This window comes from Mustela putorius, unplaced genomic scaffold, assembly GCF_011764305.1.
Source record: "Mustela putorius furo isolate JIRA1106 unplaced genomic scaffold, ASM1176430v1.1 tig00000129_pilon_pilon_pilon, whole genome shotgun sequence".
NCBI classification, from domain to species: Eukaryota; Metazoa; Chordata; class Mammalia; order Carnivora; family Mustelidae; genus Mustela; species Mustela putorius.
In genome coordinates, this window is record NW_025421290.1 from 44,404,112 (window position 1) to 44,431,567 (window position 27,456).

The following is a 27,456-nucleotide window of genomic DNA, read 5'->3' on the forward strand; positions in this document are numbered from 1 at the left end:
CAACCTCATCACTGACAGCAATGGGCCTACCCCCTGGGCACTGTTTAGGACATTCTGAAGGTCTAGGGGCCTCAGGGAGCGTGGTCGGTTGGAATTCAGGAAGGCCCCCCGGAAGAGGTGACGACAGTGTGGAATTTCGCTGTGTGGGAGCTCACCGGGTGAGGGAGGGCCTAAAGGAGACGCATGTGATGAGAAGCTGGCTCCCATGCAGCTGCAGCCAGACCCGGCACAGCCCGGGCCCCACCTCCTCCAGGAAGCCTGCCCTGACCACATCCCCACCCTATGCTCCCTCCTCCTGCCCCAAAGCCCTGGGCCAAACCTCAGGTTCCTGCTGATTAATTTGCTGTTTGGGGTAAGCACCTCTTGTGGCTCTGAGGGCCCCCACAGGGGTCTTGGCGTTAGCCGGCAGAGTCCTTCCATTTTATACCTGTGACATTACTGAGATACGGAGCTAGTCAGGGAGCTGGGAAGGAAGAACAAAGATCCCCCCCGGCCAGGTAGGTAACCCTAATCCAAGGCGGAAAGTGATCACTTCCCTGAAAGTTTCTACAGAGCCATCTGGGTGTTCAAGGCAGAGCTGAACACTCCTAGTTGGGGAAATCCAAGAAGGCTCCCAGAGGAGGCAGTTTTTCCAACAGCCCTGGGAGGGCAGAGAGGGTCCCTGGAGGAAGGGCAGCACAAACACGGCCGACACAGCTGAACTGGTGTAACCTTCCCACGAGGGCCTGTGGTTGGTGATCGGTCACACAGAGGACAAGCCTCTTTAGGGAGGGGGTGACCGGCACTCCCTTTTCAGCAAACCTGGACACCATACCACAGGGGTCACAAATTCCAGCTGAGGAGTCGCCATTGTGAGTGTGAATTCTGTACTAACTGGGAGGCCTTGGGTAGCTCCGAGACTCAGTTTCCTCATCTGTAAAATAGGCGAAGTCACACCCAACTCACGGGGCTGGATGAGGCTGACATGAGGGGAGACCCAGCCAGCATTTAACACGGTGCACAGCCCACAGCGGGCACACGCTAGCACATGGCCCTTCTCAGCTGGGGTCAGTACACCAGCTCTTCCGGGATGAGCTGCATCCCCTGCCGAAAGATAGGAAGTCGTGGTAGCCACCATCCCCAACTACCTCCGAACGTTGCTTTATTTGGAGATAGGGTCTTTACTGAGGTTACCAAGTTGAAATGAGGTCATTAGGGGGACCCTCATTCAGGGTGACCTGTGCATTACTAAAAGGGGAACTCTGGACCCAGATACACATGCGCAGACAGAAGAGAAGGGGAGAAGCTTTCCATGTGACCCCAGAGGCCGAGATTGGAAGGATGGGTCTATAGTCCAGCCGATATCAACAACCGCCAGCAACCACCAGGTGCTAGAAGAAGCAGGGAAGCCTTCTCCTCTAGAGGCTTCAGAGATAGCATGACCCACTAGACAGCCTGATCATGGCCTTGCTGTCTCCAGAACCATGAGAAAATGAGGTTCTGCTGCTCTAATATACCAAGTTTGGGGACTTGTTACAATTACCCCCGAAAACAAGTATTTCAGCCACGTCCAATGTTGGGGCCTGGTGTCTCGGTTTCAGAGGAACTTTGCGGTTCCATAGGATACTCTGAGGCTCAGTGTAGGAGTTGAGTCAAGAAATATAGGGCTGGCAGCCTGTTCCTGGCCCGTGAAACCCATGCTTCCTGGGAAAGGCTGGTGAGCGTAATCCAAGACATGATCGCAGCCAGCAAACAGCATTTTTAAACACAGACAAACCACAGTCCTGCCCGATTTTCCAATAGACTGCTCTATGAAACTCCTGGCCTGGGGGTCCTGAGTCATATTCTAGAAAGACAGTACCTACGCCTCCACCCCCGGCCTGGCATAGGTCCTGGTTAGCTTTCTGCCCCAGGGAGATGGACAAGATGGAAACACAATTGGGATCTAGTGGGAAAAGCACCTGTTGCTGAATCAAAGCCAGCCCTGACACTGTTGCTGTGTGACCTTGAGTAAGAGCCTTCCCCTCTCTGGGACACAATTTCCTTAACAGTCAAAGGATAATGATTTAATTGTCCTGCTTGCTTCACAAATATCTTCCCAGGACCCAAGTAATGGCAGAAATAAGAACATAAGAGGCTAGAATCCACCATTCTAGTCTCAGCTCTGCCTCTCGAGTTACCTTGAAATTGAGTGCCTCTGCCTGACCTTGAACAAACACCCTAACTTCTCTCTGGCTCTGGTCCCTGAGGAGGAGGGAATGATGGAAATGGAGACTAAAATCTGTACATGGATATTCAACATATACAAGGAAAACTGGAAGCAACCTAAATATTGTAAGAAAGGAAAAGCATATTATGCAGCCATTTAAAGTGATGACTTTTTGGAAACATTTTATCTTTTTTCCTTAAAATTTGTTTAGTTGAAGTATAATAGACCTATAACATATTAATTTCAGATGCACAATATAGTGATTAGGTATTTGTGTACACTGTGAAAATGATCACCACACGAAATCTAGCACCATCTGTCACCACAGAAAGTTATGATTATTTTTTCTTTATGACAATGGTTTTTTTTTAAAGATTTTATTTACTTATTTATTTATTTGGCAGACAAGGATCACAGTAGGCAGAGAGGCAGGCAGAGAGAGGAAGAGAAGCAGGTTCCCTACTGAGCAGAGAGCCCGAAGCGGGGCTCGATCCCAGGACTCTGGAATCATGACCTGAGCAGAAGGCAGAGCCACCCAGGCACCCCGACAATGAGAGCTTTTAAGATTTACTCTTTTGGCAACTTTCACTATGCACTACGATAATGACTATAGGCACCATGCTGGACCTAACAGCCCATGACTTATTTATTCCGTAACTGCAAATCTATACCCCTTGACCCCCTTCACCCATTTTGCCTATTCCCGACACCCCACCCCATTGGCCACCACCATTCTGTTCTCTATATCTACAAGGTTTTTTTTTTTTTTTTTGAGATTCCACATAGAGATGGGATCGTGTGGTATTTGTCTCTCTTGGCTTGACTTGTTTCATTTAATGTAATGTCCCAAGATCCATCCATGTTACTTTCAGTGGCAAGATTTCATTCTTTTTTATGGCTGAGTAGCATTCCATCATGTATGCTCGGACCTATCTATCACATCTGCTTTTATCCACTCGCCCATCAGGGGACCCTTCGGTTGTTTTCAGGCCTTAGCTATTGTAAATAATGATGTCATGAACAAGGAGATGCAGATATCTTTTCAAAGTAGTATTTTTGTTTTCTTTAGATAAATACCCGGAAGTGGAATTGCTGAATCATAGGGTAGTTCTATTTTTAATTTTTTGAGGAACTTTCATACTGTTTTCCACCATGGCTGCACCAATTTATACTCACACTGACAGTGCTCAAGGGTTCCCTTTCCTCGACATCCTCACTGATGCTTGTTATCTCTCATCATCTGACAGGTACTATCTCACTGTGGTGGTGAGATGCACTGCCCAGATGATGAGCGACGTTGAGTATCTTTTCATATGCCTGTTGGCCATCTGGTTGTTTTCTTTGGAAAAACGCCATTCAGACCCTCTGCCCAGTTTCTGATGAAAAATTTGCCAATAGTTCATGAAGTTTCCCTTATCCATAACACATTATTTTTCTCTTGCTGCTTTTAAGATTCTTTCTTTAAAGTTTTGACATTCTGATTATCATGGGTCTCCCTGAACCATTTTAAATGATGCCAAGAGAAAGCTCAGATGGGCCAACTACAAATATCAGAATACACAACTATATAACATGATCCCAAAACACAAAAATTGTCATGTATTATTTAAGGCTTCTGTCTAATGGTGATCATACTGCATAGAAATGGCTAGATGGATTTTCAACAGATATAAAGGGTATTATTTGGGATTGTCTGACCTAAAATTGATTTTTCCAACACATGTAAGATCCTCAGGCCTCCCCCAAGTGAATTTTATGTGTGTTGAAGGGCCCCTAGAAATACCAGGTTGGATAGAAAATGTGATGTTGTGTCCCTCCACGTGTTAAGAGTGGTCCTAGGGTGCATGGGATTGTGGAAGCTTTCTGCTTCCTTCTTCACAAATCTTCACATCTCTAAGCAGACATGACTTCCATAACCAGAATGAAAATTAATATAAGGCGAGGCTTGTATCTGACATTCTTTTGCGTCTCCTCCCATTCAGTGTGTCTTAGAATCCCTGGACCTAGTATTTTATGGACTAAAATGCTTGAAAGTATTTCATGGACTTCAGAGCTCCACTGGGTACCATCAGGCAGCATTGATGGGCTAATCAGAGCTGCCATGTTGACGGGCGTTTGTGGTAAACGTTGAGGTCTGCTCACCCAACACTCATCCCTCCTTCTTGCTCACCCAACAACCAGCATTGTGTCCGGATGGCAAAGTACCCCACTAAGGGTGCTGAAATAAGTTTCTAGGATCAAGATGGGTCTACCTCCACCCTGGATGCCAAGTGAAACTTGCCAAAGTGAAACTTCCAGATAAGTTCTGATTCCCCATAAACGCTCAGCTTGACCATAAACACAGTGTATCTAGCCTGCGATCCCCAACGTCAAGCCAACTCTTGGCCTTCTCAACCCAAGCAAGGCTGACCGTCAGCCCGTCAGAGGTTTTCTATCTGTCTTTTCCTTGTTCTTCATTCTTTATCCTATTAAACCTTCCTGCTGTCTGCCCCATTTTGCAGTTCTCCAAAAGGAGGCTGTCCGCTTCATGAAGCGTTAAACAAAGTTGGTTTGTTTCTTCTCAACTGTTTTCTTTAATCACGTTTGACACCAAACAGTCTGTTTGGTATAAACCAGTCCTGGCAAACCCATCGTTCTCAACCAGTGATGGGCCCAGGGAAAGTCATGTGATCCGGCAACTGAGCTGTAAGGAATCCCTTGGGGCTTCTGGAAGAAGGGTTTGCCTCCCTGTTCAAAATGGTGAACAGAGAAAGCCTTTTTGCCCCCATGCTGTTCCTTCCTGAACAAGATGTTGTTCATGGGAAGATGCAAGCTTGCTGTGGTGGCAGCCGTCTTGGGGCCATGAGCGAAGATGCGGCTTTGAGCTAGAAAGAGCCTGGGTCCCAGAAGATACTGTTGATCTGTCAAGCCAATCCTGAACCACCTGAAAGTGTCTGGGTTTTAAGCTACCGTTGGTCAGAATTTCTGTCACTTGTCACATGCCTCCTAACTGATGCCCACGCAGTAAAGGTAATGGCCTCACATGCCCTCCCTCAAAATTGCTCATGCTTCCCCCAGAGGACTGTCTGCAGGAGGATCCAGGACGGAAGGGGTGTGGGAGGGTCAGTACAAAGTCCTGTGGTCACACCAGCTACCAGACTTTGCCTTCTACCCAAGAATTGAGGATGACCTTGGTCGCTGATGACATTTCCTGTGTCTACTTAGAACTTGCCAGGCAGGGGTACGATGAACTTTGCCCAGATTCCTGGAGCACCCAGGAACACGCCTTTCACTGGAAGTAGGGCTGTGGTGTCATGCCTAGTGGGTGTGGCCTCCCTCCTCCCCCCTGCACTGGTCAGCCGTCCTGGCAGGACCTGCTTACCTCGATCTGGGGCAGGAAGGTGTGAATGGCAGGCAGGTCTGGCAGGCTGGCGGTGATGTCCAGGAGCCTCTGCGCCAGGGCCCTCCACAGCTGCAGATCCTGTAGGGGCCGCTGGAAATGCTGCCACAGCTCCAGCCCCATGGCATTGTGAAGTTTGGCGCTCTGCCCCTTCAGGCTGTGAGGGCCACAGAGGAGAGACACGGAAAGAGGAGAGAGTGGGGTCAGTTCAGAACTGAGGCGACTCCCGGGGAGCCCAGCGCACGCGCTCCCGTAGCCTGCTGGGGGTGGCTATGGGGCCTTTGGCTAGATTAATGTGTGCTGGAAGGAAGCCAGTTCTCAGACAGACCTGCAGCCCAGCCTCACGACCCAAGAACCTCAAGCCTTGAAGAGGAATCATGAAGCCCCTGGCCTGGTCCAGCTCACCCCCAGGCACCTTGTGAAAGCTAAAGCAAAATCCCTTCCTGAGTGAGAGACCATCATCCTGGTCCCTAATAATTTCTAGAAATAATCTCTCAACTACGACATCCAATGACAGAGAGCTAGCATGTAAAATCTCAGCAGGAGAAGCTGGAGGGGAGTCCCTCGGCTAGCGGTGCAGAAGAAGTCCACGGCCCTGCCACGGCCTTAGCTTCCCGCAGGGGATCCCAGGCCCCTGCTCCGAGGTATAGATGTACAGCAAGTGGGGAGCCCCTGAGTTCATTCAGAAGGAGCCTGTGTGTCAGGTGGAGGGAAGAGAGGTTCTGTGGATACGTGGACAGTGTGCTGTGTTCACAACCCCTCGGAGGCTCGTGGAGCAAAAAGAGCTACAGGCTGCAAACTGGCACTGTGCTCGGCTCCAGAGTGGGGCGCCCTCTGATCTGCTGGTCTTGGCTGAGCCAGGACACTGGAGCCCCAGCTCTGCCTGAGCCCATGGGCCGAGGGCGAGGTAGAGGCTGGTCTGAAGACAGGCTCAGATGCCGAGTCAGCACCGTCTGCAGGCAGGGGGATGGTGTTTGTCTACCCAAAAGCCCTCCCTTTGGGCCATGACTTGGGGGACGCCTCCCTAGGGCAAAGCTACACGGAGACCGATGGAACTCGGTGAATGAGCCACGCCTCCTGGAACAAAGCCAAGTCCAGTCCTTCTGGGAGCAAAGTCCCAGGGATTGAGGGGCACCAGAATTATGTTAGAGTTCCCAGATTATAAGAGAAAGCAAGCACGTTTCCCGGCGATGGCCTTCGATGCAGTCAGAAGCCCCCCTTGCGCCTGGGGTTCAAGGGACTCCCTGAGCCCCGCCTCCCTCGGTGTGGATACCTCTGGAATTCCTGGAGGGCAGCGACCACACTGTCGGAGAGCGGCTGCGGCTCACAGGAAAGGGCGATGAGCTCCTTCAGCTGGGCCTGCAGCCGGGCCACCCGGGGCTCTTCGGCCGCGAGGGCCATCCGTGTCGCCTGCACACATAGACCAAACCAGAGGGACGCGGGAGAGTCAGCGATGGAGGAAGAGTGCGGCCGGCGGGAGAAGCCCGTCACCCGGGGCAGGGACTGGGGTCTCCAGAAGCTCAGCCTTTGCTCTCCTGCTCTGGGCCCTGACTTTGGCATTTGCTCTCACCACCCTGGTTTTTGTCTCTACCATCACTGACCTCAGTGTTGTCGTGAGGACCCACACCTAATAACACCAATAACGAATACCTTGGGAACGCAGCACCCGCCGAGTGTTCTGGGTGTCCCATTCACTGAAGCTGGGCAAAGGCCCTGGGAAGTAATTATCTGGGTCCCCACGGAACAGCCAAGGGAAGCTCTGGCTAAGAGTTTTCTGCTGGTCGTGGGGCCAGTAAGCCGTGGACCTGACGTGGGAGCCGGGCCCCTCCGGCTCTGAGACTCTGCAGCATTAGAGGAAAACAACAGTCTGAGGTGCTTTGTGGATCTGGTTCGTTATTGGCAGACTGACCTTGACCTTGATGCTTGCTGGGCCCATGCTCAGTAGGAGGAGAGATGGGGTAGTGGAAAGTGCTGGGCTTTGGCATGGCACAGGCTGTCTGGGAAACCCCCTCGGCCCCTTCCTAGCTGGGCAACCTCGGGCTGCTCCCTCACTGCTAAAATGGGGACACCCCCTGGACCAGGCACTGGGTACAGAGCAGGAGTCTAGCTGTGCCGCTCCCCAGCTGCCCCACACGCAAGCCTGAGCCTTGGTCCAGATCGTTCACTCACAGGGACCAGCAGCAGCTCCAGGCAGCCTCAGTCTTGGGTGAACCACAAGTGACCTGGGACCCGCGGGGAGCTCAAGGGAGCAAGGTCAGCTGGAGGGATGGGAGGCAGCAGCCAGGGGCGGGAGGGAAGGCTGTGCAGGCAGCGGGCTCGGAATCTGCCTGGGCAGCCTGACTCAGGCTCCAAATTATTCTTGTCTGTATTCAGTTATGAAGCAAATGTAACGAAATCTGTGCATGTTTTCATAGAAGAGGAAGATACAACTGGTGTGTGTGAACTCGCAGTTTCCGAGCCAGTCACGAGGAAGCCCCGCACATCAGCTCCCTGGAAGGCTGGCCGGCCTGCGGACAAGAGAGCCTTGGCCGATGCCGGGCAGGGGTCTGCAGTGAGGGGCAGAACCGTGGGCTGCTTCGAGAGAAAGGCCCGTCCAGGCCCCACGACAGTCAAGAGTCAATGTGGGGCCCAGCAGGTCACAGAAACGTCAAGTGACCAGGGACGACCAGCAGGGACCCAGGGTGGAGGCTGCCGCCCACACGCTGGTCGGGCTCAGCCATGCTCCTCGTTAGACAGAGCTGCCCTCCTTGTGAAATAAGGGGGCGGGGCTCTTCCAGCCCTGCCGTGCCCTTTCTGCGCCCATGAGGTGGGCATCTTTAGTGGCCTGATTTTTGGGATGCCCACGAGGGGGGCCGTGTGAAGCAGCTGTGGTCAAGGCTGGGTTAGACACGAAACTGCTCTGACTTCAACCTCAGCTGCTAAAAGTCTCCCTGAAGGGGATGAATGGTCCCGCCCGGTCCTCCTGGGGATGCGGCAGACCACTCCCGGCCCCTGTTCTCCGTGGGGACGGGTCTTGGGACTGCCCGCAGAGTGGCCAGGAGGTCCCAGCCCATCTGATCTCCAGTGTCCTCGTTCCTGGTCCTTGTCTCTCACTGTGCTAATTTCCTAAATCTGGGAGTTGAGAGCTAGAAGCGTGTGCTCTGGAGTCCGACTGTCTAGGTTCAAGTTCAAATCCCTGGCCTCCACCTGTGGAGTGCACAACCACAGGCTAGTCTTCAACTCCTGAATAGCCTCGGTTTCCCCACCTATAAAAGCAGATCAAGCACTCAGCATGCCAGGTAAGCAATGACTACCTCGCATCGGTTTGAAGATGAGCACGTCACCCTTTCACCTGGGGCCTGACACCCTGTGCCTCTCTGAAGTTTGCCTGTTTCTCGGGAGAGGGAACAGTCCACATTTCCTTCTTGGTGCAAGGTGCGGCAAGTGTCCTCTCTCTTTCACGTGCTCTGCCGGGCCATGGTGGCTCCCGGCCAAACCCGGTGGGTTCCATGGGCCTCGTGGCAGAGTCCCCCTCTGCGCCCCCAACTCCGATGGTTGGCGTGGAGCAGGTCAGGTGTGTGTGCCTACTCCTTCCTACAGAATACAGATAAGTGCAAACAGCAGCTGTGTGAGTGTTCACTCAAGAACAGACGTCTTGAGTCATAAACTCCAAACTTCCGTTTTTCATTGATTTCGGTGAGTCATGACTTGATTGTAATTGAGAAAACATTGGAACCAGGTGGGGCAGAGAGTTCACAGGGAGGTGGTCAGGCTCCTGCCTCGGGACAGGCTTCCTGACACACAGCCGGGCCCACGCAAGAAGCTGTCATGATAGGACAGTGGCAGGGCTTTCTAGGCCTTTCTTCCCGAACTGGTCCTCCTTGAGCACCGGCTTTGGCAGGTGAATGCTAAGCACTTTTTAAGTTTTCACCTGGTCATTTCTGTTCTGCATACAGCGGAGGGTTAAAGCACTTCTCTTAAGACCACGCAAGTAGAGAAGGCAGGATCTGTGCCCCAGCAGTCTGACCCGAAAGCCCACGCCCTTGACCCCTGCACTCGCCACCTCCACCTGTGCCAGGCAAATGGTCCTAAAGAGGAAGCCGTTCCCTCTGGACAGAGCCGGTCGCCGCAGTGGAAGCTGGTCTGCTACGAGGCTCGGCGAGCCCTACGGCCTATGTGCCTTGTTTCTCCCCACACAAAAACGTGTCCGAATATGGGCAAGAGAAAGAGAAAGAAACCGAGCGACAATGCAGACTGGAGGTGGGATGTGGGCAGCTTTTCTGTTAGACGTTTCCCGCCACGGCACTAGCGCGGCGCGGACCTGGTGAGTGAGTGAGTGAAGACAGGAGTCGGGGACGTGGGAATCCTCTAAAAGTCTCTCTGGGCGGAAGTCAGACCCGCTGAGTGCGCACACGGGCGGGAGGAAGGCGGATGCACTCCGACTGCACACTCTTGTCTGGGTGGGAAGCCAGCCCACCTTCCCAGGATGGGCACTGTCTGCGGGCTCTCCCCAGAACCCCAGCATCTCTACACTGAAGCACGTGCCCTCTGACCTAACTCTCCCTGCTCCGGGCTCAGGAAGCCCATGCCACATCCCACCACTGGGCAACGGAGCGGCAAACTCAAAGCCAGTCCGCCTCTGGGTCATCGTGTGATCCTGGGGAGGTCGGGGCTGGAGAGGGGAAATCTCTCTGTCTCAGTTTCCTCATCTGGAAAATGGGTACGAACACCCAACTTGTGTATTAACACCCAGGGAATCCAGGTTCCCAAAGATTCAGGGAAATCAGAGTGAGTGTGCTTAAGGCTTAGCTTGATTCTCCCCCCAGGCAAGGGAGCTCCACATGGTGAGGCCCCGAGGTGAGGCCCCGAGGCACACACAGCCCCCGGATGGTCCATATCTTCGCCAAATTCTGCTTACCGAGTAGCGTCTCCAGCGGGCCACCAGGTCGTCCTCGGTTCCCGCCGTCATGGGGGGCTCCAGGCCCTCCTCGGCCAGCCTCTGGAGGTCCTTCTGGAACTCTCCCAGCTCGGCCTCCAGCTGCCGCCGCTGCTGCTCACAGGCTCCCATGGACCTGAGCAGGCCCTGCAGCCGGCCCTCCTCCTCCCCACAGAGGACGCGCAGCTTCTCCAGAACCCTGCGCATGTCCTCCAGCTCCCCGGCGATCCTGTCTGCACCCAGAGGGGACGTGTTCTGGATGACGCCCACAGCCTGCTCCTCCAGCCGCCTCAAGGATGTCTCAGCCCTCGGAAACTCATCAGCGATGTCCTACGGGGAGGGGGGAGCAGGGAGCGGGCAGAGAAACACATGAGCAGGGAGAGAGAGAGCATCTGCCACATTTCCCAGAGCCCCTGGGAATGTCACGTTAAACGCCCATCCCTAGACTCCCAGGTTAGGGTCCAGAACGCCTTTCCAAGGAGTGCGCTGTCTGCCTTAAATGGGGTTGACTCGCAATGCCACGATAGGGTTCCCTTCCCTTGCCTTTTATACCCATTTGATTAAGTCCAGGAGAAAATCTGTTGGGTGTTTCTGTCTTTAACCCTCTCTGCTGTTTGTTGATCTTCGATTTTAACGAGGACAAAGGCAGCCTCAGAAGTAGGAGGGCAAACAGAGCCTAGTGACCTGTTTGGTTTCATTATATTCATTTGCATGGTCATCTACTAATTATGAGCGAGCGCTGGCCTTCCATTCATGACAATGAGCTCCATTTTCCTTTCAAATACAATGTTCATTCACTTTTAATGAAAAACAAATTTATAGAAACACCTTTCAATCTCTTTTGTTTGAAAGTGCCTTCCAAATATGTTACTTTTTTATCGAAGTGTCGTTGCATGGGGTCAAGTATACAGATCGTAAGCATGAATGTTCTGAGGATTTTGAGAAACACTCATGCCCGTGTAGTCCACACTGTTCCCACAATTTCTAATATCCCCAGAGCTTCTAGAACGTCACATATTTGAAGTCACAGACTATATCAGCTTTGGAAACTGGCTTCTTTCAGTAAAATACCCTCTAGAGTCTTCCATGTTGTATATAGGAGTATATAGGAGTACCTCATTTTTTTAAATTGGGAGATATATATATATATATATATATATATATATATATATATATCTCCTGTTCCACAACATCTAATACTCCCCTGACTAAAATCTGAGTTGCTTTCAGTTTGGGACTATTACAAATAAGGTCTGGCAAATATTCTCATACTAGTCATGTAACATTTTTTTAGAGTCATTGTTCATTGTGTGTGTGTGTGTGTTTGTTTTTTTTTTTAAAGAGTCACCTTAAGTACAAATATGAAATAAATGGTACAGGTGCTGGATATCTGTGGCAGAACTTATAATGCGATTCTGGAATTTCTGACGGTGATCCAACACTCCATTTACAGAGGACGTCAGAAGCTCATTCGAGGTCACGGCCATTCAGGAAGGCCAGAACAGACCACATCTCTCACCACCACAGGCCTGATGCCTATGCCAGGATTCCTTACCATGGCATTCTGACACCTATGGGGGGGGGAGGTCACTCCCTTGTGGGGGCTGCAATGTGTAATACAAGATGTATCACAACATCTCTGGCCTCCACCCTCCAGACCAATAGCATCTCTACCCCCAGCCCTAAGCACCATCTCCAGACATCGCTGGAATGTCCCCTATTTGAGACCCACTGGTCCAGAGACCACGCTGCCCTGGCCTCGGGTTTCCAAATGCCCTGCTGGCTCAGAGATCTCCAGAAAGCAGCTCCTTCATCCATGTGGGGGTCTGCATACCCTGGGTTTTGTATCTCCTGTGGCCCCTAGGGCATCCTATTAAAGACATGACAACCCAGACAGAACCCCCGTCCTGGAGCATTTCCTCCGTGGCCCCTCCGATGGAGACACAGCCCAGTTTACCTGCAGCATGGAGAGCCGGTGCTGGGTGGACAGTTTGCAGCTGCGTCCCACACAGCTGCTCACCTTATCCATCACCGCCTTCAGCCACAGCTGGAACTCGTCCACATCTGCCTGGAAACGCTCATGCTCCTGGGTCATCTTCTCCAGCAGATTCACTCTGTCCTGCGGGAGGGGAGGAGAGTCACCCCCTATGAAGGTCCCCTGGGCAGGCTGCCTGTGGCCTTCAAGGCCTGCCTGCCTGCTTCTGTGTATGTGTGTGTGTGTGTGTGTGTGTGTGTGTTTAGGGGGTGCGAGATGCAGCCAACCTTCTGTCCTGCTGAAGGCAAAGAGGTCCCAGATGCTCTCCTCTACCTTATTAGCAACCAAGAGACTCTTGGTCAAAGCACGTCCTCACTGGGCCTGTCAACTCTACAGGATTTTTTGTCTTGCCATGTCCTGGGGGTGGCCCTCAAGACAGGCATGCTGTAACAACAACTCTTACTACACAGAACCATCACGGGAGCACTCACTGAGGTGCGGGGACTGCTCGAGGAACTTTCACGGGCATTATCATCTCCTTGAGCTCTCCTGATCACCCCATCAGCTGACATTATTATTATTATTATTATCTTGGCTAGACAGATGGGGAAACTGAGGCACAGAGGGGCGCCTCAGAAAGCGCATGCCCAAGGTCACCTGGGTAGGAAAGCGTCAAGGTTCAAACCCAGAAGGCAAGAAGGGGCCAGCAGGGTCTGCAGGCATGCTAATAAACAGAGGCTCCCCCCAGTTCCTTCTGGGTACGGTGATGTTGCCGGCATGGGCTGCGGTTACCTCACTTTGCAGACAATCCCACTCTTGTTCTAACCACACGGGGACAAGACGGTGTCCTGAAGGCGGCTGTCATCAGGGAAATAGCAGTGTCCCTGCTGTAAGACCTGTGTGCCCAGGGATGCTCTTTCTCAAACACACCCCTGATCACAGCTCCATTTCTCTAAAGCCCTCCATGGCTCCCCATTGCCCATAGGCCCAGATTTCATGGCCATAGCCTACGGGTCAAGGGCAGGACCCCAAGATGTGGCTGTAGCCCTGAGGTCAACACCCTGTGCTCAGGAGCCCCCTGCCCATGACCTAAACCCTGGCTTGCCTCCTGCCTCAGTCTCCCTATCTATACATGTGGTGAGTAACTGTCCCTGCCTCGCTGCGGTGCAGTGGGATTAAATGGGTCAGAGCTCACAGAACCCCAGAACCACACTGGGAGGCTAGTCAGCCCCTAATGCCCGTGAGCCTTTGACGCCTGTCACTTGCTGTCCCCTGTGTTCTTGTCACACCCAGCGGAGCAGGAGTAGGCAAGAGAGCAGCTCCGTCTGGATACACCGACCTCCAGGCCCTACCTCCTCTCTGCCGTGGCCGGCCGCCCTCAGGCTGAACGAGCGGCCTTCCCTCTGTCCTGTGCTTTCCCCCTGGCCTTGTCCACCCTTGTCACCTTCTCGGCAAGCCAAGGGCTCCCTACACACCAGGCTGCCCCAGGCTGACTTCCTCTCCAGGCCCCGCGCAGTGTAGCTCTGAGAATGAACACTTCCCTAACGGCAGGAAGAAATCAACATAGATAGAGTATGGCCAGCAGAAGGATGTTTTCAAGGAGAGCCAAGAAGAGCGAAAAAGGGACTTCCTTCTCCTGAGCACCCGCTAAGTCCCAACGGAGCCCAGCCCGCCCATTCTGCAGACGTCCAGGCTGATGCTGGGAGGTCAGTCACGTAACTCTAGAAGGGCCTTCTAGACAAGATTTAAACGGCCAGTGCCTGACTCCAACATCCTGGCTCCAATCCGGAGGCGGGCAGACTAGATGCTGGATGTCTTCTGGCTTGTCCGCGCCATGGCATCTGGTAGGGCAGTTATGTAAGCGCTAGGCTGCGGCTCACCAGCCGCCAGAGACACACCCGTCGAGCAAGCTTGTATTTCAAGAAAACTCAAATGTGGACGCTGGGATATGAATTTTGTAACATTTCACATGTCCTGAAAGATTCTGTTTTTTTGTCTTCCTCCCTTGAAGCGGGTAAAAGCCATTTTCAACTCGCAGGCCGTACAAACTCAGGAGATGGGTCGGACTGGGCCCACAGGCCCTCATTGTCTGGCCTCAGCTCCTCCTCGGCCAGGGAGCAGGCAGTGTCCAGGAGGGCACTGACCCTGTCCGAAACGAAGTCAGAAGTTCCCAAATGGCCAGTGTGGACAGACCCGTGGATTCAGAAAACTTCCCCGCCCTTTGAGAAAGTCCTCACCAAACCTGGGAATGCGAATAGTAATTCATTTAGACCTTTGCAACAACCAGGGCAGGGAGGAAGAGCTATCCCCATTTTGGAGATGGGGAAACTAAGGCACGGGGCCAAGACCCTCAGTGAAGAGCCGGGAGCCTCCCAGTAACGGACCGAGGCTCGGTGCATCACCAGCAGCGCCCAATGGGCGCCCAAATTCCAAATGTGGACCAAGAGACCGTGACCCGCTCCACACCTCCCCTGCTGGCTCTTCCTTCCCGCGGGATCGTGTGCCTCCCTCAAAACCCTCCAAGAGCTACCCCGTCCGCAGGAAAGCCTCATTTCTGAAGCTGGGTCAGGAATAACAAACAGAGAATAAATGTGGGTTGATGCTGATGGTGACAAGTGTCCCCCCCTTCCCCGAACGTGCTGGCCGGCGGCCCTGCCAGTGAACAATGAGGTGCCGGCCAACGCTCGCGGAAGGCAGAGGCAATAAAAGTCTCCGTGATACTGAGCAGGCGCCCAGAGCCCAGCGCGGCCGAGAAGGGCAGGCGTCCAGACTTGCCCTGTGCCAGGCAGACGGTCACAGAGCACCATCCAGCCACGGCCGGGCAGGCACCGTTGCTGGACGACAGGGTGACAAATGCGGGCCTGCCTAGCCTTCCAGCATCAGACCAAACAATTAAACCATCTGTGGCGGGCGGGGCTGTCAGGAATGTCAAAACCCAACCAATTAACAAGGGCAGCGTGGACTGATGTCTGTAGGTCTGTGCCAACGGCTCTGATTCACGGCCAGATGCCAGACGGACACGCCCCCTTCGAGAGCCGCCTGGGGAAGCCCGGGGAGGAGGATGCCGCTGGGTGCCTGGCCCTTTCACAAAACATAAAGGGTGGTTAAAAAAAAACACCTCGTAGTAAACTAGCAGGACCCCGCTGGCAACCAGCCTGCTCTCTTCTTGACTCCCCAGGGCTGGGGTTGGCCGTGCGCCCCACGGCTCACCTCAGGGCTTGGCCAGTGACTCAAGTCCGGGGTCTCCCTCCAGGGGTGGTCGCAAAGGCCACAGCCCGGAGTGGCCCCCACAGTGCCTCTGTCGTCCTGTCCTCTTCAACACCGGCGGCTTTGCTAATGAACGCGTCGGAAGTCAAACACGGATTTTCAGAGGGTGAAAGCAACGGGCGGCTGACTAGCTTGAGAGAAGTTGAAATGGACCCTTCACTGGGGAAAGGCAGGTGTTAACACGAGAAGGTCTGCTACAGCTGAAGCTGTGCCCCCCGATTCACAGGTTGCAGCCGAATTCCTGAACATGTTGGTATTTGGAGGCGGGGCCGTTGAGATCAGGGTCACTTGAGGCCATGAGGATGGGGCCTCCAGGATGGGATTGGTGCCCTTAGAAGAAGGGACAGCAGAGAGCTTACTGTCCCCCTCTCTGCCATGAAAGCAAGAAGGCAGCCATATGCAGGCCAAGGAAAGGCCCCTCACCAGGAGCCAAACCTGCCAGAGCCTTGATCCTGGACTTCACAGCCTACAAAACTGTGAGAAATACATCTGTGCCGTGGTGTTGTGTGATGGCAGCCCGAGCAGACGAGGACAATGCTGCATAGGCCCACCCTGAGCACAGGCCTGGGTTCCTGGCCTCGTCTTGTCCCTGGGTTAGGAGCGTTTCAGCGGCCCGCCCGGGGACAGCTTTCTTATCTGCCTTGGGAGAGCCCTTCATGCAAGGAGAAGCCTTTGTCCAACGTCCGCGGCAGGTGCACAGGAGGCATCTGGACCATGAAGGAGCCTCAGGGGCCCCAGGACATGGAGTGTTGCATGCCTTGCTTAGCACAGAGTTACAGAATGTTCCTATGGTCTAGGGCTGCAAGACTGGGGTGTGCCCCGGGGGTTGGGGTCTGTGTGGCGAGGGCTCTGTCTCATCTCACTAACGAGGACCTTGGGCTTGGAAGTTAAATCTCTAAGGACAGCACCAAAGTTGGATTTGCTCACTAAATTCTGAGTCTTGGCACGCCTGAGTGGCTCAGTCATTAAGCATCTGCCTTCACCTCAGGTCATGATTCCAGGGTCCTGGGATCAAGTTGCACATTGGGCTCTCTGCTCAGTGGGGAGCCTGCTTCTCCCTCTCCCACTCCCCCTGCTTGTGTTCCCTCTCTCATTGTGTCTCTCTATGGCAAATAAATAAATAAAATCTTTAAAAAAAAAATTCTCAGTGTTCCAGGGGTCAGGCCCCCTCTGGAATCTGGAAGAAGCTACGGCTCCTGCCCCAGCCAATGCACTCATGCAAGTCTGCAGAGACCTTTGGACGGCTCGCGGAGCCCACCCTGGCCCTCCCCAGCCAGCACCACTGGTCCACTGCGGCCCACTGTGGGGGAGACAGCAGCTTCCCCCGACCATGACCATGGGCTGACAGGGGAACAGAGCTGCCAAGGCTCCGGTGGCCGGGAAGCGAAAACCCAGCATCTGCGAGCTTCAGCCAGCTGGAAGCCAAGGTGAATTCACTTCTCCACGCAGGACCAGGTCACCCTGCAAACATGGGAGCCCCCAAGCTTCTGCTCGACAGACCTTGATAGCTGCTCTCTGCCTCCTGGACACCGCGGGAAGCACGGTGCTCCCTCCTCAGGGGCTCCAAATCTCCCACTCGCTGTTGCCTGCCACTTTCTCCACGTGACCCTGAAGGTCACCTGAAGGGTGCAGGGCGAGGACCTGAGGCACCGTTGGGGGTAGAGCCTAGCTGGAGCATCACCTAGAACCTTCTGGGTCTTTCTAGAGGGACAGTGGGGACTGCCACTTGGGTTTTTTGTTTGTTTGTTTGTTTAAGTCTGCACAACAGGCCCAGGCAAACCTGCTCTATCTACCACAGAGAAGGCTGGAAGGACCCGGTGAGGCCAAAGACATGAAGAGACTTAGAAAAGACAGACATCGCCAAGAAGAATCGTGCTTTCTATGATCTTTCGGATCCAGTGAGGGGGAGGGCCCCTGAAGTGACCATGAGGATCTCTGAGGTGATCATCTCCACACGTGGTCTGGTGCTCACCCGGGGTCCCTGGCACACCCCCTCCACACACACGCACACATGCGTACACACACACACAAACACACCCCCCCACGCCAAACGTTCCATTTCCTGTCCTCTGCCTGCCGCGGAGGCTGTCTGCTGAGTGACAGCAGCACCTGTTTCCTGTAAAGTCACAATGAGGAGGCCCCGGGGCCTGGTGCCTTCTCTGCTAGGGCCCCAGGGGCAGACCTGGAGAGTCACTGCCCTTGCTGCTCGGGACTTGGGGAGGGCCAACTGGCCTCACATATGAGAACCAGGCTCCCTGCCTGCCTGGCCCGCCTGTCCATTCTGTCCCTGGCACAGCTGCCCCACCACCTCCTGTCCCTTCCCTCCGGGGGCCTTGTGCCTCCAGGCTGAAGGGCTGGGCTCTCATTCACTCTGTAAACAGCTCCTGGACCCCGCTGTGTCCCAGGCTCCATTGTGGTAGTGGTCGTGGTCGCTATTTACTCTCACTGCTATTGCAAGCAGACCAGAGGTGTCCTTCCTGCTAGGAGGCCGCCTGCCAGTTTGCAAAGGGCTCACCGGTAACTCATTCGGTCCTCAGCCCGGCTGCTTATAGGGTGAGCTGCCCCGAGCCACGCAGCTGGGAAGCAGCAGAGCCTGGAGGGAACCCAGGTCCCTTCCCAAGCATTTGGGGACGGGAGTCCTGTTCTTGCTATGGTATTCCGGGATTCCTGTCCGTTATAGGACTGCTGTCCTTAAATTGTGATCAGAAAGGACCCAGCAATATGGCAGGCTAGAAAACCTGAATACCTCCCCAGGACTGACGGCCCAAAACGCCACATACAATTTAACAAAGCGTTGTTTAAACGCAGACCCGTGTGTGCACACACCAAGGGAAGAGACATCACGTGGACCCCAAGCAAAGACTGTAGATTGTTAAACCCACGGGTGTGCTTGGGGTCAGTGCAAAGGCCGGAAGAGGAAGCAGGACTTCGGGCCCAGAGGAGGCGGAGGCAAATGCCCAATGTCAGAAGCCTTAGGGGTGAACCAGAAAAATCTCCTCATATGCAAAATACAAGAGAGAAGTCTGGGTTTCCTCTGGGGCTCTGGGATAAAAATAAAATCAAACAAATAGAAAAAAACAAACAAACAAAAAACAATCACCTTTCAGAGTATGGATCCAGGAGCCTCTGGAATAATTTTGGCTTGGGGTTCAAGTTTGGAAACAGAAACTCCCCAGCGAACACATGGACGCGAACAGAGGAATCACGCAGGTGAATTCCCAGGGGAGCCTGGCTGAGGCAAACACAGGCCACTTAGGGGCCAGGCCCCAGCCACAGGGGTTCTGCAGACAGAGTGCCGCTTGGGGCGAGCTCACGGCTCCAAACCACAAAGTCCCCAAGGAAATGATCTGCCCTCTCAGGAGACCCTACGCACAGCAGCGTCAGGCTCCGGAACCTCAGCTACCCGAACAGCATGGTGGCGACTGCAAACTGCACGCAGTGAGAACGCTGACAGATAGAGCCCCGATCCGGACGGAGGGCAACATTTACACGATGGCAGAAAGAACAGTGGAGATCATAAAACAAAATTACAATTTCTTTTAAAAATACTAATTGAAATTGGTAATTCAATGGACTGGTTAAAAATCAAGAATATATGGGCCCATTGGGCCGTGCTGGGCGGGGCGTCTGCTTGACTTTCTCTCTCTCTCCCTCTGCCCCTCCCCCTGCTTGCATGCTCTCAATCAAACAATCAATCTATCAAATCTGTACTAAAAAGAGGGCAAGGATATAGCGATGTGTGGGGGTGGGGACAAAGAATGGGCAGAAGGATTGAGGGGGAAGGTCCGGAGAGGTGGCTGATCCCCGAGGGGGGCGTGCGCGGATGGAGAGGTGGGGATTACGGAACATGAGCTTGGTTAGGCTGGTGGGAGGTGACTGACAGGTAGACTGACCGGTAAGTGAGTCAACAGCAGGAGGGCGCCTACACAGAGACATGGCTGGGGGGCGGGGCAAGCGGCAGGGGGGTGGGGGCAGGAGAGCCAACAGCAGGTCAGGTAGGTTAGTGAGGGAGGAGACAGACAGGGAGTGGGTAGGCGCAGGGGTGGCTCGCTGCAGGATGGGGGCCAGCGGATGAGTGGGTGTTGGGGGGCGGCACCGCAGACAGTGAGTCCAGGAGCGGACGTCCAGGGTGGGGTGGGGGGGCGGACGCGCAGGGAGCGAGTGCTTAGCTGTGTGGGTAAAGGGCAGGGGTGAACGACGCAGGGGCGAAGCTGGAGCCCGCCACACCTCACGCACCTGGGCTTTGGCCTTCACCGCCCCGTACTCGGCCTTCATCCTCTTCTGGGCCTCTTCGTCCACGCTGGGGTCCCCGATCCTGCTGAACAGGGAGCCCGCCTCCTCCAGCAGCCGGTCCAGGAGCACGGCCTGGTTGTCCACGTTGTGCAGCAGCACCTGGGCGTGGCTCAGCTGCCACTGCTTCTCCTTCAGGCCCACCTGCAGCTCCACGGGGGCCTCCAGCGCCACCGTCATCTTCTGGAACCAGCGGTAGAACTCATCGCGAGCCAGCAGGTACTCGCTCCAGTGGAGCCACACCCACTCGATGCGGCTGCGGACAGAGCGGCGGGAGGCTGTGAACTGCCGCATCCAATACCGTCCAGAGTGCGGGAGTATGGGGGGGCTTGTCCCCGGCTCCGGGGGGGGGCGCAGCGCATTGGGGGCCTGCATGTGGGTTCAGAGGGGCCACGAACTGGCTGCATCTCCCTCACTCCTCACCCGCCTCAGTTTCCCCATCTGTAACATGGAGATGGTCTCATCTATGCAGCATCTATCCAACATCGAACTACTTTGGAATTCTAAGTGAAGGGGCTTGCAAAGCCCACAGCACCGGGCCAAGTCACCCCAGGCACTCGCCAGTGTGGTTTCATAAAGATGAAACCGAGTGTGGTTTCATAAAGATGGAGAGGATGCTGCTAGCTCCCACGTACGGGGCCACCGAGTGTGGTTTCATAAAGACGGAGGGGACGCTGCTAGCTCCCACGGACGGACCCACCGTGCCTTGCTCTTGACATTGGTTACCCTCTTCCCTCTTCTCAACCACCTTCGAGGATCACTTGATCACACCCTGATCCAGGGGAGGAGCCTGGCGCTCAGAGAGGTCAAGTAACTTTCCCAAGACCACACAGCAAGTCACCACAGCAGAACAAGGGGCAATCTCAGGTCTGTCTAATCCCCCACCCCTCATTGGCTCCCAGGTCTAGGTGGACAATCTAGGCTAAACTGCTATCAAGTTAATTTTCACTCTGCCATTCTGCTGAAGGACGAACACACGGCAAGTCTGCTAAGAACTAATTGTTGGCAAAACACGACTGGCTCCTACTGTCTATTATCATCATTAAGTTTGATTATAATTAGAAAGAGGTAGGCAGCACTGGCCAAAATCCCCAGAGAATGCCCTGTTCCCAGCAACCCCAGGACTGGAGAAATGTCTCCTGGGCAGAGGACCCCAGGACAGTGCAGTGGTGGACAAGGAGGGTCCCCAGTAGGGTCCCCAGCCACCCTACCTGTGACAGTGAATCATGTAGGTGACCGTCTCCTCCCACTGGGCTTTGATGTCCTTCAGCTGGGCCAGGATTGGGGGCTTCTGGTCCTCATGGCAGCACGCCAGGAGGGTTTCAGCCGCCCGCAGCACAAGGTCCACCTTCACACGTCCCTCTGGCTCCAGCTGGCACAGTTTCTGTCATGGACACAAAAGTCAGTTTCCAGGGGTGAGACAAAGAAAGTACAAGTGGACAGAACCTTGGCAAGACACTGGCATGATGGCAAGAGCCAGGCCTTGGAGGTCAGCGGGGCTGGGTTCTCACCATAGCCCCTGCCTCCTTCTCCCATGACCGTGGGCAGCCAGCTAGTGGCCCTGAGGTCGGAAGCCGGGAGCCACAGAGCTGACCACGCCCCCGCAGAGCTGTCAGATGGCGTCATAAGTTCCTTCCCTTTCCCACTTGGCCATTTCCAGCTCTGTGAGCTCAGACAAGTGGCATTAGCGCCCAGGAACCCGGGACTTGGTTTTCTCATTTGTAAAATGGGGTCATTTATAGTAACTAGCTCCCCAATTTTTCTTTCATTGTTGTTTTTCAGTATAAAATGAGAAAACGCAAGGTCCATGTCACGGTGTGTGGGGCCGTGAGAATCTGTCTCTCAGGTCTACTGGCGGGGGTGGGCTTGACCAAGGGCTCTCAGCTGCTCCCTCCAGGGACCAAGCAGGAACATCAAGGCAAGCTCCTCTGATGGGTACCTGGTCCGGGAGGCCCCGTGGCCTGACCAGGCTCCCTTAGAACCACACCGCAGTCCCAGACACTCCCTGATCCCCTGGACTGGGGGGTCGGACCTCCGTCAGACTGACCTTGCCCCTCCCAGCCTGATGGGGCTCCCAACTCACTTTCTCTCATAAATGTTTCCCTATCAAACATACTGAGATTTTAAAAAAAATTTTAATTTAAATTCAATGTAATTACCATAAAATGTATTATTATTAGTTTCAGAAGAAGAGTTTAGTGATGTGTCAGTTGCATAGAACACCCAGGGCTCCTTCCATCGCGTGTTCGCGTGCCCTCCTCAATGCCCATCACCCAGTTACCCAGCCCCGCCCCCAGCAACCCTCAGTTTGTTTCCTAGGATTAAGAGTCTCTCATGGTTTGTCTCCCTCTCTGATTTAATCTTATTTTACTTTTCCTTCCCTTCCCCTATGTTCACCTGTTTTGTTTCTTAAATTCCACATATCAGTGAAATCATGTGGTATTTGTCTTTCTGTGACTTATTTTGCTTAGCCTAATACCCTCTAGTTCCATCCATAATGTTGCAAATGGCAAGATTTCATTTCTTTTGATGGCTGCATAGTATTCCATTGAATATATATACCACATCTTCTTTATCCATCCATCTGTCCATGGACATCTGGGCTCTTCCCATAGTTTGGCTATTGTGGACATTGCTGCTATAAACACTGGGGGGCATGTGCCCCTTTGGATCATTATGTTTGTATCCTTTGGATAAATACCTAGTAGTGCAATTGCTGGGTCATAGGGTAGCTCTGTTTTTGACTTTTCAAGGAACTTCCATGCTGTTTTCCAGAGTGGCTGCACCAGCTTGCATTCCCACCAAAAGTGTAGGAAGGTTCCCCTTTCTCCACATCCTCACCAATACCTGTCGTTTTCTGACTTGTTAATTTTATTAACACACCATTCTAACTGGTGTGAGGTGGTATCTCACTGTGGTTTTGATCTGTATTTCCCTGATGCTGAATGATGTTGAGCACATGGTTTTTTTCACGTGTCTGTTGGCCATTTGCATGTCTTCTTTGGAGAATTGTCTGGGCAAGTGTGCTGGCCATTTCTGGACTGGATTTTTTGTTTTTTTGAATGTTGAGTTTGATAAGTTCTTTTTAGATTTTGGATATTAGCCCTTTTTCTGAGAAGACGTTTGCAAATATCTTCTGCTATTCTGTAGGCTGCCTTCTAGTCTTGCTGACTATTTCCTTTTCTGTGCAGAAGCTTTTTTATCTTGATGAAGTCCCAATAGTTCAGTTTTGCCTTTGTTTCTCTTGCCTTCAGAGACGTGTCTAGCAAGAAGTTACTGTGGCTGAGGTCGAAGAGGTTGCTGCCTGTGTTCTGCTCTTGAATTTTGATGGATTCCTGTCTCACATTGAGGTCCGTCATCCATTTTGAGTCTATTTTTATGTGTGGCGTAAGGAAATGGTCCAGTTTCATTCTTCTGCATGTGGCTGTCCAATTTTCCCAACATCATTTGTTGAAGACACTGTCTTTTTTCCACTGGACATTCTTCCCTGCTTTGTCGAAGATTAGTTGACCACAGACTTGAGGGTCCATTTCTGGGCCCTCTATTTTGTTCAACTGATCTTTCTGTCTGTTTTTGTGCCAGTGCCATACTGTCTTGATGATTACAACTTTGTGATAGAGCTTAAGTCCAGAATAGTGATCCCGCCAACTTCGGTTTCTTTTTCAACATCACTTTCGCTCTTTGGGGTCTTTCTGATTCCATACACATTGTAGGATTGTTTGTTCCAGCTCTGTGAAAAATGTCAATAGTATTTTGGTAGGGATTGCATTGAACATGTAGATTGCTTTGGGTAGCACAGACATTTTAACGTTTGTTCTTCCAGTCCATGAGCATGGAATGTTTTTTTTTTTTTTTTTAAAGATTTTATTTATTTATTTGACAGAGATCATGAGTAGGCAGAGAGGCAGGCAGAGAGAGAGAGAGGAGGAAGCAGGCTCCTGCTGAGCAGACAGCTTGATGCGGGACTCGATCCCAGGACCCCGAGATCATGACCTGAGCCGAAGGCAGCGGCTTAACCCACTGAGCCACCCAGGCGCCCTGGAATGTTTTTCTACTTCTTTGAGTCTCCCTCAATTTCTTTCATGAGTGTTCTATAGTTTTCAGAGTATAGACCCTTTACCTCTTTGGTTAGGTTTACTCCTAGGTATCTTATGGGTTTTGATGTAGTTATAAATGGGGTCGATTCCCTGATTTCTGTTTCTTCTGCTTCATTGTTAGTATATAGAAATGCAGCTGACTTGTGTGCACCGATTTTATATCCTGTGACTTTGCTGAATTCCTGTAGCAGTTCTAGCAATTTTTTGCTGGAGGCTTTCAGTTATCTACATAGAGAATCATGTGATCTGCCAAGACAGACAGAGTGATTTCTTCTTTGCCAATTTGTATGCCTTTTGTTTCTTTCTGCTCTCTGATGCTGAGGCCAGGATTCCCAGTACTAAACCATCTTGAGCTTTTATCTCACCTTGGCCTTGGCCTCTTGGAGGACCCAGATTAACACACCACGTGTAGCAATTAGCATGCCTTTGATTAACAGCAGATCGTCTCCTTATTAACTGGCATTATTTACTTCTGTGGCCACTAAAGTGTGGTCTCTGTAATAAAAGGACAACTGGATTCCAATTCCAAAGCCACTCCCTCCTACCTCGTGACTTTCATCACAGTACTTAAGACTCTCCAGGCCTGTAAAATGCGAGCCTGACGCCATCCAGGGTCATGGTCACACTCCCTGATGCAGGGAGAGCCCCGGGCGCACCATCACCTGGCCATGCTCCACTGTCAGCTACCAACTGTCCACTGGTAGCTCTGACTTTTCCCACCTTTGATCCCTGTTCGGTGACAGCACGTTTGCTTACCGCTCAAGCTTTCTTGTCCCACCAGCCTTCTCGGCATGAAGCCCCAGGGGGCTGGCTTTCTGGGACCCTTCTCTGCGGTGGGCACTGGGACCGGGTGAGGGACGCCAGATGCCACTTCACTGATGGCTGTGTGCCCCCAGGCAGGTCCACGGATCATTCTGGGCCTCCCTTTCACACCCTGAGATAGTGACAACAATCCCCACTTGGTCTACCTCATAGGGTTAGGCCATTAATCTAAACAAATATAGTTACTTAAAACATTGCTGGGTTAATATACTTTGTAAAAGGTTGAGATATGATGTAGGGCCTTTTCCAACACGTGCAAATGGGCAGAGGTGTCAGCCCTTGTCACCTCCTAGGAGAATGGTCACCAGTTACGGTGATGACGATGGTAGAGGCCTGTCCTCCTCCCTGTACTTTCAAAGAGTGACATTAAACAAGCTCCTTCCTCAGGCTCCCTGTGGTCTGTGAGCATCGGGGCTGGTGGTACAGGCAGAGTGGAGAGCAGGGAGCTACCCCAAGAGGGGAAAAGAGGTTTTGTTTGCTTTGGGGCCTGGCCAAGCAGGGGGATACAGCAGGACCCCAAAGAACCCTACAGAGCTGCTGGGTCCCTCTCAGTATCAGGCTGTGATGTGGAAGACAAAGACCCCCTAGAAGTTAGCATGGACTAAAGATCTGGGGGCCCCTGTGGAACGTTCTGGGCTGAGGGAGATTCCCCACCCCCTGCACAGACCATGTCATTCCACTCAGGAGAAGGGGTTCCGCAGTGAAGCTCAGGATGAATTTCTTGTCATCTCAGAGATCTAATTTGATGAAGGGCCCGAAATTTCTGACCCCCAGTGTTGAGGAGTAGACGGAATGCCCACACCCTGAGCTCACAAGAGGGGTGCCCCGCTAATGGCAGTTTCATAGGCAAGGGCGCTGGGAACCCACAGAAACCTGGAGGCTTGCGGGACAGTTCTTCACAGCAGTGGGGGCGGCCTCCTCATACCTGCCCCCCAAATGGGGCTCCGTCAGAATCTGGCTCTGTAAACCCAAGGGGCCAGTGGCTGGGGGGTAAGATGCTGAGCTCAGTCTCACCCCCAGAGAGAGAGCACCAACCAGGCCTGGAACAACGGCCCCTTTCCCACAACCTAGTGTCCTGACGGTGTGACCTCCTATAGGCCTCTGGCTCTTTGCTCTCCTGCCTCCTCTGCTGGGAGAGGTGCAGGCTGGATGGAGGGGACACGGCAGCCCTCTCAAACCTCTGCCCTTTGCAGGGGAGGGACTCTGAGGTTTCCCTACCAAACAGGGGAGAGCTGGCCAAGCCCAAGGCAGACAGAATGCCAGCCCCTCCTGGCCCAAAGCACAAACATCTGTCCCCAAACCAAAATATCAACCAGTAGTTCCCGGCCTAGGGCCAGGAGGCTGGGCCTAAGATTTAAGAAGCTGATTCCACCTTCCTTCACTGCTGTCAGGACAACGCTCTCTGGCTGGTGGGAAGCTCTTTTACAGCCGATCAAAGGCAAGATCCAGGAGTGCTTGGCAGGAGGTGCTGGCCAGCTAGGAAGGGGCACTCGACCTGCAGCTACAGAATGATCCTGCTTAAGGAGCCAGTGAGAGTCACAGTCTGGTGGGGGCTGGATGACGCGAAAACCTCAGGGGAGAGGAGAACAACCGATAGGAAAGCTTGAGAAACAGGGTCAGTCTGGGCTTTCACCAATGCAGCCAGGATGAGACAGGAACCGTGCCGGGTACTATGCTTAGTGCTATGCTGGGCACTGTGTGCAGTACTGTGTTGGGTACTGACTTGGACACTGAGCTGAGTATTATGCCAGGCACTACAGTGGGTAATATACAGGGCATTGTGCTGGGCACTGTGCTGGGTAGTATGTTCAGTGCTATGCTGGGTACTAAGTTGGGCACTATGGTGGGTACTGTGCTCAGTACTGTGTTGAGTACTATGCTGGGTACTATGTGTAGTACTGTGCTGGGTATTACGCTGGGCATATGCCGGGCACTGTGTTGAGTACTATGCTTGGTACTGAGTTGAGCACTGTGCTGGGTATTATGCTGGGTGCTATGCTGGGTACGATGCTAGGTACTATATTGGGTACTATTCTCAGTACTCTGCTGGGTACTGTGTTGGGTCCTGGGGTCCAGGATGAACCAATACAGCCCAGGGCTTGCAGGGTGTGGTGGGGTCTGCAGCCAAGAGCACAGAGGACTGTAAATGAGCCACAGACACAACAAGGTAATGACCAGAGTTCCAAGGAGGACGTGGGGAAACCCAAGGAGGCTTTATGAGGAGGTGGCACTGGCGCCAGCTCTTAGTGACATGCAAACTTCTACGACGGGGGCTTGAGCAGAGGTAGAGGAGCACGAGGTGTTCAGGCACAGTGCGTCCAGCACTTGGAAGCCAAGTCCTAGGGAACGAAGCCTGTTTCTGACCACAGCTGGGCAGGGGGGGGTCTGGAAGCCAGCCAGGAAGCAGCCCAGCAGGGACGTGGCCCCAGAGCAGGGCCACGGAGGCTGGGAACCAGAGGGCAAAGAGAGGAGATGCTGGGCACCAGGGGACCAGCTCCTGGAGGCTCGGGCGCAGGCAGGGAG

The 27,456-nt window shown here is 53.2% G+C and overlaps 1 protein-coding gene across 3 annotated transcripts in view; it reads right to left on the bottom strand.

Annotated features, from left to right (window-relative positions):
- The window catches only part of SYNE3 (spectrin repeat containing nuclear envelope family member 3), an 82,028-nt gene that overhangs the window by 19,278 nt on the left and 35,294 nt on the right, over positions 1-27,456 (bottom strand). For 2 of the 3 annotated variants that reach the window (XM_004754743.3, XM_013057425.2), the window contains 6 exons: positions 21,226-21,398; positions 19,961-20,270; positions 12,440-12,601; positions 10,465-10,812; positions 6,841-6,977; positions 5,550-5,724 (listed from right to left, as the gene is read on the bottom strand). In XM_004754743.3, coding sequence (XP_004754800.1) covers positions 5,550-5,724; positions 6,841-6,977; positions 10,465-10,812; positions 12,440-12,601; positions 19,961-20,270; positions 21,226-21,398 — 1,305 coding nt within the window. Of the gene's footprint in view, positions 1-5,549; positions 5,725-6,840; positions 6,978-10,464; positions 10,813-12,439; positions 12,602-19,960; positions 20,271-21,225; positions 21,399-21,525; positions 21,627-27,456 lie in introns of those variants that run through there. The other variant, XM_013057426.2, reaches the window with a different exon arrangement.